Here is a 15,267-nt window from a genome sequence, read left to right as displayed (position 1 = left end):
GAACTGAAATTCTCCGCACTTAGATATGTTAATACTTGCATTCCAGTCCCGGATTACAGAATTTCCACATAACATACAGCTCAGCGTGGTGACTGGTCAGGCTGATATTTATAGCATGCTATGTGCCATTTACTAGGATAGTTACCCTAACAAGATTTTGAATGATATTTCTGACACTCGACCTTTTCACCCAGGAAATAAAAAGACGTCAAAGATGATTTTCATGTGTTTTCATATATTTAAATAGATAGCCTTAAATTACCTCTGGCTTTTATTGGGTTATTTTTTTTATAAACGTTGATATGGTTATCTGATTTTAAATTACAGTACGTAGCCAGGGTTAGATGATATCTAAAATCCAAGAACGAAAACTTTATATATTGCAGCCTATTGGTTCTAGGATATGGTGACTGCATTGGCTATCTTTTATTTTAGGCTAAAAACAATTTTTCTGCCAATACAGAGAATAAAAATAATCATTGATCCCACCAAAAATGCAGTGTCCTTGGAACTTCCGGTGCACTGAACTAATATTTCAAATAATGTTATCAGCTTTCCCAGCTATCTTCTGAGAACTAACGAACACCTCGTCTCTATGTAATGGAGATAAGGAGAGGGAGAAGTATTCTATTGATCTAACATATGTCCAGGCACAGTCCAGTGGGTAAGCATTGTTACCTTAGGATAGGAAGTAACACAAGAAAGAGAGGGTGCACCAGCCTAGGGCATTATCTCATTAACCATTTATTGTAAAAATCAGCCTATATCTACGTACAAACGATAAAACAGACAAGGCTCATCAAAGTAACAAATTTTCTCTGTCCACTCCACGTACTCCTAGGCTTGGGAGGACATCTAGATCCAACTGGCTTATGCGTTTCGTGGGTAGTACCCTCTTTCTTGGAGGCTCTGAGGAAGATTACACTCAGGAGGAAGCCTGATTGGAGAGCAATATGCAGGCAGTCATTCCTGACCTAGCACATTAACCACTTTACCACCGGAGGATTTTGCTGTCTTCCGTCCAGGCCACTTTTTGCGATTCGGCGCTGTGCGAATTCAACTGACAATTGCGCGGTCGTGCGACGCCGTACCCAAACGAAATTTACGTCCTTTTTTTCCCACAAACAGAGCTTTCTTTTGGTGGTATTTGATCACCTGTGCGATTTTTACTTTTTGGGCTATAAACAAAAAAAGAGCGTTTATTTTGAAAAAATAACAATATTTTTAAAATTTTTTTATATAAAATTCCCCCCCAAAAAAGATGTAAAAACCAATTTTTTTAAACATTTTTGGCCAATTTGTTTTCTGCTACCTATGTTTGGTAAAAAAATCGCAATAAGCGTATTTTGATTGGTTTGCGCAAAAGTTATTGCGTTTACTAACAAAGGGAAAGATTTCTGTCATTTTTGGTGTTTTTTTTTTTAACGCGTAATGGCGGCGATCTGCGATTTTTTTTGCGGGACTGCGACATTGCGGCGGACAGATCGGACCCTTGACTGACATTTTTGACACTTTTGGGGGTACCAGTGACATTACTGCAGTAATCAGTGCTATATATATGCACTGTTACTGTAAAAATGACACTGGCAGGGAAGGGGTTAATTTTATTGGAGAGGGAGGGGTTAATGTATGCCTGGTGCTTACTGACGTGTGTGGGGGGAGGTGACTGAGTGAGTCATGGACAGATCGGATGTCCAGCTATGCTGAACAGTCCGATCTGTCACTCCCTGTCACTATGGAGATCCGCCCGCTGTGTTTACACACAGCGGGCGGATCTCCAGACTCGATCCCCGACGATCGGGTAAGAGCAGCGGCGATCGCCGCTGCTCCTCCCCTGGCCCGACTCCCGCTGTGAACTCCCCAGAAGGGGGAGTGTCTGACGACGTAGTACTACGTCGTCAGACGATAACGAGCCACTTTGCCGCAGTAATATTACTGTGAGCGGTCTTAAAGTGGTTAAAAATTCCAGCTCCTTGGCTGCCAAGTGCTTCACTGGCTTTGATTATTTTCAAGTCATTGACCCACAGTAAGTGTACTAATCAGGAGTTTTGACTACATTTTCTGTGGGTCTCTGACTCAAATAATACTGAAACCATTAGATCACGATCTGCCATTGCAGGCCAAATTCTGAAAATGCTAGTTACCTAGCTTTTGCATTGACCTAATGGCTTCATTGCCTTCCGTGTCACTGAAATGGTACAAATATTCAGATCAGTAAAGTCAGAAGTCCTTATATGACTGGAAATGCAGAAGCAAAAGGCTTAGCATGACAGCCAGACATCTAGTAATGGGCGTCCGCAGAACTTTTTTTTTGGGGGGGGGGGGGGGGGGCAACATTAAGGTCACCCATGCTCCGCCTCTTTTCAACAATGTCATTATACTTATTTTGAGCATTTATTTTTAAAGAGCAAACAGCAACAATTATTTTTAAAGCATTTGTTAACCTAAAAAAATAAAAAAAAAAAATGATCCTGTTCCCTTAAAGCATGCACAATGCTTTGCTGTGTAATTTGCCCCCCCCCGTATCACATAAAATACCTGGCTGATCCTGCCTGGCTATGTCCTCCCTTCTGTAAACTGACCACCTTATACCATGGCAGCTGAGCTCTGACACTGTGGTCAGTTTACGTGCCTCCGTCATTCTGTGTGCCCCTGTGTCTGTCTTGTATAAAAATAAGCCATTCTTTATAAGTTTTCAGAGCGTTGACCGCCGCTTACGAGACCCGCCGCCTCTCTCCTCCTCTCCCCCTCCCTTCCTCCTCCCCTCCTGACTGACATCAGTGAGGAATCCTCAGCCCTGCAGGCATCAGACGGGGAGAGGAGAGAGCCGACGGTCACGTGAGTGGCACTCGGCCCTCTGAAAACTGGTAAAGAACGGCTTTTTTTTTTTAAAAACACACACACACATACACAGACACAAGGGTACACAGGATTATTAAACAGACCAGACAGGATGGTATAAAGTGGCTTAACAACCACTTGAAAGGGGAACTTGAGATTCCAGGGGGGGCGGGGGGCATTTGCCCCCCTTTGCCCCTACCTGCGGACGCCCATGCATCCAGTATTGACATATTTAGTCATATTTAGTCAGATCAAGCATCAATGGCAGTCTATAAATTTCCTGTAACTTAACCCAAACACTAAATGAACCTCTAAATGATATGCCTATATTATAAGTTACTAAAAGTGTGTGGTCTATAAACACACATAGCTTCTTTTTATTGTAGTGAAGGATCTACCAAAATCCAAGACTGGCAGTTTATTAATAGACATGTTTTAGAAAAGTGATAGTTTGCTCAGCCTTTTCTCTTCATTCCTCATCAGATTTCCACCAGGATGACTGACCCGCCTCCGGTGTTAAGAGTTTCACCTACCTCAATTCACTGATGAGCAGCCAATTGTCATCATCTTGTGTCATCTGGAATTGGTTAGTGTCGGCAAGGACCAAAGATTGTCCATCCCTCAGCCATTCCACATCTGGAGTCGGCTCCCTTTCTCCACTTACCATACAATGAAGAACAATATCTTTTCCAATGGAAGAGGTGACATTGAGTGGATTTATTGTAAAATGGATATCTAAAATGCAGAAAGGGAGAGTTATATAGATTTATGATATTGTTCCATGTAGTTTTACCAAAACATTATCAGAATGTCAATGAACTGTTTGGTGGATAGATGTTTAGGCAATGTTATTATATTATGGGATTTCCAGGGACACAAAATGTATGCATAAAATCTCAGTCAGTTCATCTAAACACCCACATGGGTACACGTAAAATCATTTCCACCAGTACGACATATCAAATATAGTTTATACGATCTTTGTATATATGATAATCCACACATTACAAAATATGGTCTCTCACAGTGAGTAAAGTGGAATGGTGATGCCACTGCTCTCTGGAATAATGAGGGGGAAGAGGTGGGGGAGAACAAAAGCAACCAGGGCATATTCAGATCTTCTACCACCTGCCTTGTAGTGCCCTTTTACTGTGGGCTGTTGAGCCAGTTCCCACTCTGAGGCCTTGCGTTAAAGTTTGCAGTGATGGCAGATCTGGGACTCCAACAACCGTTCCTCTGGTTCACTATATTATTCAGATTACACAATTGCCTCTCTGTCTCCAATGGATTTAGGTATGATTCACAGAGGATCCTGCCAAAAATCCGAGACCTATGACACATTGGGGTCTAAGTAATCAGGCCTATGAACCCAAGGGAACCTTCTTTCCACCACCAATCAGACAGGACTTGCCCAACTAGATCACTCCCATACGAAAACCGGTTGTATTATTCACAAGATTTTGGCTGTATTGGAGGTTTCTCTGGAAAATACCTGATCAGTCCAGAACGTATGAGAGCAGTGCTAAGCATTACCCTACTGCTGCACATAGACACCCACCAAGTCAAGCTTGGTCTACCTGTGCTGATAGCTTCACCAAACATGATCACGGAGTCAAAATTAGAATAAAAATGTTAACTCTTTTTTTTTTTTTCTGCATAGATTATTAATGAACAGTCAATGCTTTCCAGAATCTCTCCAAAAACGTGGTAAAGGCAAGAGAAAACAAAAGTGGGAGCTCTTTAGTTCTTCAGTTCTTCTTAATCTCTACACTTGGCCCTTACCTCTCTTAAATACCCTTCTCCTACCTCACCTGAACAACAGGGGCCTGCACCACTAAAACAGGGGGACCTAGTTGACTAGGGACTCCTCCTGCTACAGGCTGGCATCGGCTGTGCCCTCTGTTTAGAAATGCCATTGTGCTCTATAAAGCCTGTGTCGTGGGTACAACTTGAATTAGTAAAGCTAAACCCTAGCCAGATAACATTTAATTTGCTGTGTATCATAACCAATTGCCTTTTTTGTTATAAAATACTTTTTTTTTATCATTTTACAATTAGCTGTTTTTAGTCTCCGCCCTGGACACCTGTGACATGGTGAAAATGTAGGAGCACAACCGAGAGACACGGCTGAGTCAACAGGGTTTATTTTATTAACCACTTTACCACCGGAGGATTTTCCTGCTTTACGTCCAGGCCACTTTTTGCGATTTGGCACTGTGCGACTTTAACTGACAATTGTGCAGTCATGCAACGCTGTACCCAAACAAAATTTACGTCTTTTTTTTCCCCATAAACAGAGCTTTCTTTTGGTGGTATTTGATCACCTCTGCGCTTTTCATTTTTTGCGATATTAATAAAAAAATGCGACAATTTTGAAAAAATAACAATATATTTCTACTTTGACAGTTAAAAAATATCCAATATATTCAATTTTTGTCATATATTTAGGAAGAGTTTACCCCATTCCTGACCAGGCCATATTTTGCGATTTGGCACTGCGTTATTTTAACAGACAATTGCGCGGTCGTGCGATGCTGTACCCAAATTAAATTGATGTCATTTTTTCCCCACAAATAGAGCTTTCTTTTGGTGGTATTTGATCACCTGTGCGATTTTTACTTTTTGCGCTATAAACAAAATAATTGCGACAATTTTGAAAAAATAACAATATTTTTCACATTTTTTTATATGAAATTCCCCCCAAAAAAATGTAAAAATCAAATTTTTTTAACATTTTAGGCCAATTTGTTTTCTGCTACATATTTTTAGTAAAAAAAAATCACAATAAGCGTATTTTGATTGGTTTGTGCAAAAGTTATCGCAGCTACTAACTACGGGAAATTTATGTAATTTTTGGTGTTTTTTTTTTAAACTAGTAATGGCGGTGATCTGCGATTTTTTTTGCGGGACTGTGACATTGCGGCGGACAGATCGGACCCTTGACTGACATTTTTGACACTTTTGGGGGTACCAGTGACATTACTACAGTAATCAGTGCTAAAAATATGCACTGTTACTGTAAAAATGACACTGGCAGGGAAGGGGTTAACTTTTATTGGTGATTAAGGGGTTAATGTATGCCTGGTGCTTACTGACGTGTGTGGGGGGAGGGGACAGTGTGACACAGGCACAGATCACAGGTTCAGCTATGCTGAATCCTGCAATCTGTCCCTGCCTGTCACTTAGGAGATCTGCCCGCTTTGTTTACACAAGCGGGCGGATCTCCACATTCTATCGCCGATGATCGGGGAAGAGCAGCGGTGATCACCGCCGCTCCTCCCCTGGCCTGACTCCCGCTGTGACTGAATACAGCGGGAGCGAGCCTCCGGTGGCGCGCTCGCGCCGCCCACAAGGGGCGGAGTCCAGCGACGTAGGTCTACGTCGCTGGACGATAACGAGCCACTTTGCCGCAGTAGGCTCAACGTGAGCGGTCGGCAAGTGGTTAAAGTATTGTGCATAACATTGCACTGCTACTCAGATACCTTAAAGCAGTAGTAAACTCATTTTTATGACTTGTACCTACAGGTAAGCCTACAATAAAGCTGACCTGTAGCTACAGTGAATATGTCCTAAACGTGTACTGTTTAGGACATATTTACATTTGTAGCGACTGGTGACATCACTTGAACATGCGCACTGTGCTCTGAATGAACAGCACACTGGAGTATGCTGTCCATTGAGAGCACTGTGCCATGATCGTGACTCCCGTGCGCATGTGCAAGTGACATCATCGCGGCCTGGCCATTCAAATGGCTGGAGAGTGTGAACCCGGAAGGAAGACTGGGTGAAGATAGAAGCACCTACAGCAGTAACAGTAGAACACTGGTGGGCTTTGTTTAAGGTAAGTCTTTCATAATGTACTAGTATGTGGTGCATACTAGCACTTTATGTCTTAAACCTCCTGGTGAGCCCAATTTATTTTTCTATTATGGGACTTTACTACTGTTTTAAATAATATAAATTCATACAATAAATATAGCTCATATTAAATAAAATAAATACGTGAATAAATATAAAATTAGTGAACAATAGTGAAAAATTATTTTATAGATAATTTATAAAATATATATTCACTACTTATACATTATTTATTCACTATTTTATTTTACTGTATTTTAATTATTATTAGTAAAATGTAGTAGTTGTAAAGCGCTGTGTAAACTGTCTGCGCTATATAAATCCTATATAATAATTGTAGTCTTTTTATATGCTTTGGGATGCTCGGGAAATGCTGTAATTTTATACAAAATACTTATATTAAATATTGAGACGCCTGCCTTTTCACGCACATGAACTTTAATGGCATCCCAGTCTTAGTCTGTAGGGTTCAATATTGAGTTGGCCCACCCTTTGCAGCTATAACAGCATCAACTCTTCTGGGAAGGCTGTCCACAAGGTTTAGGAGTGTGTCTATGAGAAGGTTTGACCATTCTTCCAGAAGTGCATTTATGAGGTCAAGCACCGATGTTGGACGAGAAGGTCTGGCTCACAGTCTCCGCTCTAATTCATCACAAAGATGTTCTATCGGGTTGAGGTCAGGACTTTGCGCAGGCCAGTCAAGTTCCTCCACCCCAAACTCGCTCATTGTGCACTGATGAGCAGTCATGTTGGAATAGGAAGGGGTCATTCCCAAACTGTTCCTAATAAGGTGGGAGCATAAAATTGTCCAAAAATGTTTTGGTATGCTGATGCCTTAAGAGTTCCTTTAACTGTAACTAAGGGGACAAGTCCAACCCCTGAAAAACAACCTCACACCATAATCCCCCCTTCACCAAATGATTTGGACCAGTGCACAAAGCAAGGTCCATAAAGTCATGGATGAGCGAGTTTGGGGTGGAGGAACTTGACTGGCCTGCACAGAGTCCTGATCTCAACCCAATAGAACACCTTTGAGATGAATTAGAGCATAGACTGCGAGCCAGGCCTTATCATCCACATACGTGTCTGACCTCATAAATGCAGTTCTGGAAGAATGGTCAAACATTCCCATAGACACACTCCTAAACCTTGTGGACAGCCTTCCCAGAAGAGTTGGAGCTGTTATAGCTGCAAAGGATGGGCCAACTCAATATTGAACTCTACGGAATAAGACTGGGATGCCATTAACCACTTGCCGACCGCTCACATGAAGCGTACTGCGGCAAAGTGTCTCGATTCTACGTCGCTGGACTCCTCCCCATGTGGGCGGCGCGCGCGCGCCGCCGGAGGCTCGCTCCCACTGTATTCAGACACAGCGGGAGTCGGACCAGGGGAGGATCGGTGGTGATCACCGCCGCTCTTCCCCAATCGTCGGGGATCGAGTGAGGAAATCCACCCGCTTGTGTAAACAAAGCGGGCGGATCTCCTATGTGACAGACAGTTACAGATTACAGGATTTAGCATAGCTGAACCTGCGATCTGTGCCTGTGTCACACAGTCCCCTCCCCCCACACACGTCAGTAAGCACCAGGCATTCATTTAACCCCTTGATCACCAATAAAGTTAACCCCTTCTCTGCAAGTGTCATTATTACAGTAACAGTGCATATTTATAGCACTGATTACTGTAGTAATGTCACTGGTCCCCCCAAAAGTGTAAAAAATGTCAGTGAATGGTCCGATCTGTCCGCCGCAATGTCGCATTCCCGCAAAAAAAATTGCAGATCGCCGACATTACTTGTTAAATAAAAAAAAAACAATAAAAATGACAGAAATCTTTCCCGTAGTTAGTAGCTGCGATAACTTTTGCGCAAACCAATCAAAATACGCTTATTGCGATGTTTTTTACCAAACATATGTAGCAGAAAACAAATTGGCCTAAAATGTTAAAACATTTTGATTTTTAAATTTTTTTTCTTGGGAAATTTCATATTAAAAAAAATTTGAAAAATATTGTTATTTTTTCAAAATTGTCGCTCTTCTTTTGTTTATAGCTCAAAAAGTAAAAATTGCAGAGGTGATCAAATACCACCAAAAGAAAGCTCTATTTGTGGGGAAAAAAGGACATAAACTTAATTTGGGTACGGCGTCGCACGACCGCGCAATTGTCAGTTGAATTCGCACAGCGCCGAATCGCAAAAAGTGGCCTGGACGGAAGACAGCAAAATCCTCCGGTGGTAAAGTGGTTAAAGTGCTAGTTCAGGAATGACTGCCTGCATATTGCTCTCCAATCAGGCTTCCTCCTGAGTGTAATCTTCCTCAGAGCCTCCAAGGAAGAGGGTACTACCCACGAAACGCATAAGCCAGTTGGATCTAGATGTCCTCCCAAGCCTAGGAGTACGATTTTTTTTGTCAAAGACATGTAGCTAAATACATTTTGGCCTAAATATATGACAAAAATTGAATATATTGGATATTTTTTAACTGTCAAAGTAGAAAAATATTGTTATTTTTTCAAAATTGTCGCTCGTTTTTTATTAATATCGCAAAAAATGAAAAGCCCAGAGGTGATCACCAAAAGAAAGCTCTGTTTGTGGGGAAAAAAGGACGTAAATTTCGTTTGGGTACGGCGTTGCACGACCGCGCAATTGTCAGTTAAAGTCGCACAGTGCCAAGTTGCAAAAAGTGGCCTGGACGTAAAGCAGGAAAATCCTCCGGTCCTAAAGTGATTAAAGTTTGTGTACGTGTAAAGGCAGGCGCCCCAATACTTTTGGTAATCTAGTGTACTTTATATTGTATCTTTGTTTTAAATCTGTTATTTGAAGATGAATATAATACATCAGTTTAAAAATATATTCATTTAAAAATTTTAATAAAAGGAAAAATAATCCAAAACCGTTGCCCTGAAAGATACAAATTTCCAATAATAAATCAGTGCTTACTGAACTAAACATTAGAGTTTCCTCAATAAGACTTGGATTTCACGTATTGGGAATGTTTCTATTCATGTCCCTTTGTCTTGCACTCATATGAACTTGTAGCAGCGGGCTCGCTGTGAGGACATTGTGTGTAGAGATGTCATTGTCCCGGAGTAACTTTGTGAAGAAAGCCGGAGCCTTTGACCGATAACTCTGTGTAGTTGAATCACTCTTTTCTCTGTGATAATGAATGGCTTTCCTCATGTACTGGCTGGGTGAGCCTTGCCAAAGACCTACTAAATCATTCAACATACACTGCTAGCCGATTGTTTATTAATTTCCACACAATTCTACCTTAGGAAAGATTACTACGAGCAAAACAGACGCAAAGACTTTCCATTGTGTTACAAAGCAGCGTGTTTGTTGGGACATTCAATAGGCTGTTATTATCTTGTTAATACATAGAACAGAGTGATGATTATCAGCACAGATATTCTCTACTACTATACAAGATGGTGCAATCTTATCACTATATACATTGACTTAGGAAAAGTTTGGATTCTTATCAGGGTATGGAGCAGCCTCGCTCAACCTTTTCAACACAGAGGAACCCTTTGAAATAATTTTCTGCTCTCAGGGAACCCCCGGCTAGAAAATGACTACGATATATCTACAACTCATGATATATTAGTGTGATGGTCACTGGGAAGATGCTCCTTAACCACCTAAGAACCCGGAAGATTTTACCCCCTTAATGACCAGGCCATTTTTTTGCGATACGGCACTGCGTTACTTTAACTGACAATTGCGCAGCCGTGCGATGCTGTACCCAAAAAAAATCGATGCCCTTTTTTTCCCTACAAATAGAGCTTTCTTTTGGTGGCATTTGATCACCTCTGACATTGATATTTTTATTAAACAAAAAAAAGAGCGACAATTTTGAAAGAAAAAAAAAAACAATATTTTTTTACTTTCTGCTATATAACATTCCCAATAAAAAAAGATTAAAAATCAAAACTTTTCATCATTTAAGGGCTCTTTCACACGGGCGCTCCGTATGTCCGCAAATCATCCTATTTTTTTGCGGATGATTTACGGACATAATGTAAGTCAATGGCATTGCGGATGTCAGCGGAATACCATCCGCTGACATCCGATTTTCTTCCTTTCAGTTCTGTTCCGTTTTTTGGAACAGAACAGAACCCTATTTTTCCTCCGTTCAAAAAACGGAAAGGAAGGAAAATCGGATGTCACTTGTGTCATCCGCTGACATCCGCAATGCCCATAGACTTACATTATGTCCGCATATCATCCGCAAACGGATGGGATGATATGCGGGCATACGGAGCGGATGACACAAATGTCATCGGCTCAGTGAAAAAAAAAAAAAAAAAGTCCTGCAGCGGAGAAAAACAGCGGAGCGGCCGTGTGAAAGAGCCCTTATAGGCCAATTTGTATTCTGCTACCTATTTTTGGTAAAAAAAAAAAAAAAAAAAACAACCCAATGAGTGTATATTGATTGGTTTGCGCAAAAGTAAACAAACATGGGGAAAGATTTATGTAATTTAAAAAAAAAAAAATTCTACTACTAGTAATGGCGGCAATCAGAGATTTTTAGCGTGACTGTGACATTGCTGTGGACATATCGGACGCTTAACTGACATTTTGGACACTTTTGAGGGTACCAGTGACATTACTACAGTAATCAGTGCTAAAAATATGTACTGTTACTGTACTAATGACACTGGCAGGGAAGGGGTTAACCCAGGGGCGATCAAAGGGTTAAATGAATGCCTAGGGGGGTGTTTTCTAACTGTGAGGGGGATAGGCCTATGCAGTCAACACAGGGACCTGTGATCCTAAATAGGAGGAACACAGGTGCTCTGTGTTGATTGATGACAGAACAGCGGTCTGCCGTGTTTATAATTGGTAGACACTGTCCTGTCTCCCCAGGGAGTGACCACAGGTGTCCCGCGGCAATCACAGCCGCCGGCCACGCAGATCAGCTTCCCCTCTCGCGAATCGGCACATGCGCGCCTCCACAATCGCTCCTGAGGAGCGACGTATGGGTACGGCGATTCGCGCGGCCGAGACATCTTGCCGCAATATATCTGTGCTGGGTGGTCGGCAAGACAATAAAGTGGTTGTAAAGCCTTAAAGTGGTTGTAAACCCACGTTTTTGACATTTACCTATAGGTAAGCCTATATTAAGGCTTACCTATAGGTGCTATAAATATCTCCTAAACCTGCACCGTTTAGGAGATATTTACAGTGCATGCAGCCGATGACATCATCGGCGCATGCGCTCTGAAGGAACAGCCACCTGTGCCGTTCCCTCAGAATCTTATGCCGTGAACGGCGGCTCCCACGCGAATGCGTGGGAGTGATGTAATCACGCCTCCGGCCAATCAGATGGCCGGAGGACGCGAACAAGAAAAAAGGGGGGCGGCCGGACATGTCGGCCTCCCTGTTGCTGAGCGAGCGACACGGTGGGGGCTTCATTTTTAGGTAAGTATTTCATAATGAGCTAATATGCGATGCATACTAGCTCATTGTGCCTTTGTCTTTACAGGGCTTTTTTTTTTCTCGTTTTTTTTTATGTGCGTTTACTTCCTCTTTAAGGTTTTTCACCATAATCCATTCTATTGATTAAAGTGATTGTAAAGTCTTGATTTAAAAAAAAAAAAAATAACAAACATGTTATACTTACCTCCTCTGTGCAATTGGTTTTGCACAGAGCAACCCCGATCCTCTTCTTCTGGGGTCCCTCTTCGGCTCTCCTTGCCTCTCCCTCCTATTGAATGCCCCCACAGCAAGCAGCTTGCTATGGGGGCACCTGAGCTGATATGAAGCTCCCTGTGTCCATTTATGGCGCTTTTCCACTGCATGGATCCATACCCGTTCGGCACGCTTTTGTGCTTTTCCACTGCGGTACCGCACGGTATAGGGTCGGAACGGTTCGGTACGGTACGGTATAGGTTTGCTTTTCCACTGCATGGAACCGAACGGTACGGTACGGCTCTGAAAAAACAGTACCTACTCGATTGTGGTTCCAACAGGTACCAAACTGGTACCATATCCCACAATCCTTTGCATGCAGTCACTACTAGCCACTGATTGGTCAGAGAATCACACCCACCCCGTTGTTATCCCACCCACTTAACTTTAGTACTACTTTAGTGGAAAAGCAAACCTATACCGTTCCGTACCGAACCGTTCCAACACTATACCATGCGGTACCGCAGTGGAAAAGCAAACCGGGCCAAGCAGGGTCGAGTAGAGCCGAGCCGGTACTAGCCGGTACTTGCAGTGGAAAAGTGCCATTAGACACGGAGTCGTGGCCCGGTTCCACCCCGCTTCCTTTCTCTCCTCTTTGGCTGACTGACTTTGATTGACTGCAGCAGGAGCCAATGGCGCCACGCTGCTGTCTCAGCCAATGAGGAGGGGAGTACCAGGCAGCCGAGACAATCCTTCATCATCGCTGGATCTAGAGGGACCTCAGGTAAGTATTAATGGGTGCTGGGGAGGCTGCTGCACACAGAAGGTTTTTTTTATCTTACTGCATAGAATGCAGTAAGATAAAATACCTTCTGCCTTTACAATCACTTTTAGGTGAAAAACCTTCTATGCTGTAGGTCCCCCCCCCCCCCCCGATCCCCCCTTTCCTTACCTGAATCCGATCAGATCCTTCGATGTGCTCCAGTCGCTGTCTCTCCCCTCATTGGACAGATTGATAGTAGCAGGATCCATTGGCTCCGGCTGCTGTCAATCAAAAGCAGTGACAACGGACCAGGGGCGGGGCTGAGTTCTGCTATCTCTGTCAATGGATGCAGCAGCAGGACTCAGGAGTCTCCTGTCAACACTGATTGGTTGCAGGAAAGAAATTCACTCCATATATGGGCTGCTTTACACTTGTTGTCATTGGGAAGAATTACCCCCCTCCCTTACAGATAGCTAAAAATATCAATGGTGTCAGAGGGGAACTTACCTGAGAGGTAGAAAGGAACCCCTAACAATCTCTGGAGGATCCCTAGTTGAGAAACCCTGATCTAGAGCAAGGGTCAGTATACAGATACCAGGGAGGCCTTAGAGCCGGTTTACACTGCCACGACCTCTAAATCGCCTCATAAGGGGCGACTTGTTAGCGCGACTTTTAGCGCGACTTTTAGCGCGACTTCAGCGCGACTTTGCGCGTATTCAGCGCGACTTGTATGATAGACAACTTTGTACGACTTTGTATTTGGCCAATCAGAATATGATGGTTCTGGGTCATGCTCAATCACACAAAAAAAAGTTCTTAAAAATTGTCGTTTTTGATAGAGAGCCAGTTATTGAAAAAATTATTAAAAAAAAAAAAAAATGAGATTTCTTTGGATTTGGGGTCTAAAAAGTGTACCTGTGAAGTTTCAGCTCTGTAGCATGTCCAGAACCAGAAAAAAAGATAATTTTTCTTACAATTTTTAGTAGCACAGGCATATGGCTTCTCTCCACCTGGGCATTTTTGCTGCAGGCATTTATCGGGCATTTTTTGGGCATCTTTGGAGGCAGGCATGCCTCCAAAGACGCCCAAAAAATGCCCGATAAATGCCAGCAAAAAAAAAGCCCAGGTGGAGCGGAACAATGTCAATTGGAACAATGATAACTGGTAAAAGTCAGCAAGGACAGAGAACACAGGAAGTTATCAACTCACAAGATTTCTGGCAGGATCAACAGTTATCGTTTTAAACTTATAGAACGCTTATAACAAAGTGGTATATTTACCAGACCAAAAAGCAGAATGTAAGAGAATTTCCATGTTAGAGTTTACATGCACTTTAACCCCTTGCTGAGCACCCTATAGCACATTTACTTCTGAGTATCGAGCACGAGTGTGGGCCGAAGGCTCACTCCAGCTGGGACTCAACACAGCGGATCTGATGTCTGCCGCACCCGCTGATCATTCTGTGCACAGGCAGAATGGCGATCTGCCTATGTAAACAAAGCAGATTGCCAAAAAAGCAGGAACACCGATCCATGCCTTCCACTAGTAAAAGCACCTCCCCCACTACCCTGAAACACCATCTGGGCACACCCTGGGTTAACCCTTCGATCGCCCCTAATGGTAACCCCTTCCCAGCCAGTGTCATTAGTACAGTGACAGTGCATATTTTTAGCACTGATCACTCACTGTATTAGTGTCACTGGTTCCCACAAAGTGTCAAAAGTGTCAGTTAGTGTCCGATTTGTCCGGAGCAATATCACAGTCCCGCTATAAGTCACGGATCGCTGCCAATACTAGTAATAAATAAATAAATAAATAAATAAAAATTCCGTAAATATATCCCATAGTTCGTAGCCACTATAACTTTTGCGAAAACAAATCAATATAAGCTTATTGAGACTTTTTTACCAAAAATATGTAGCAGAAAACATATTGGCCTAAATTGATGAAGAAATAAGATTTTTTACGTTTTTTTTATTGGCTGTGTTTTTTTTTCAAAATTGTCGCTCGTTTTTGGTTTTAAGCGCCAATAATAAAAAACCGCAGAGGTGATCAAATACCACCAAAATAATGATCTATTTGTGGGAAAAGAAGGACACACACACTTTATTTGGGTACAGCGTTGCATGACCGCGCAATTGTCAGTTAAAGTAACACAAAGGCCTGGTCA

The 15,267-nt window shown here is 42.5% G+C and overlaps 1 protein-coding gene across 2 annotated transcripts in view; it reads right to left on the bottom strand.

The window, feature by feature from the left end:
- AXL (AXL receptor tyrosine kinase) overlaps nucleotides 1–15,267 on the bottom strand; it is a 168,095-nt gene that overhangs the window by 108,692 nt on the left and 44,136 nt on the right. For both annotated transcript variants that reach the window (XM_082264351.1, XM_082264352.1), the window contains exon 2: nucleotides 3,375–3,576. In XM_082264351.1, the coding sequence (XP_082120477.1) occupies nucleotides 3,375–3,576 (202 nt within the window). The remainder of the gene's footprint in view (nucleotides 1–3,374; nucleotides 3,577–15,267) is intronic.

The sequence above is a fragment of the Pelophylax lessonae genome (assembly GCF_965119305.1).
Source record: "Pelophylax lessonae genome assembly, chromosome: 7".
NCBI lineage: Eukaryota > Metazoa > Chordata > Amphibia > Anura > Ranidae > Pelophylax > Pelophylax lessonae.
This window is presented reverse-complemented; position numbering and strand designations above follow the sequence as displayed.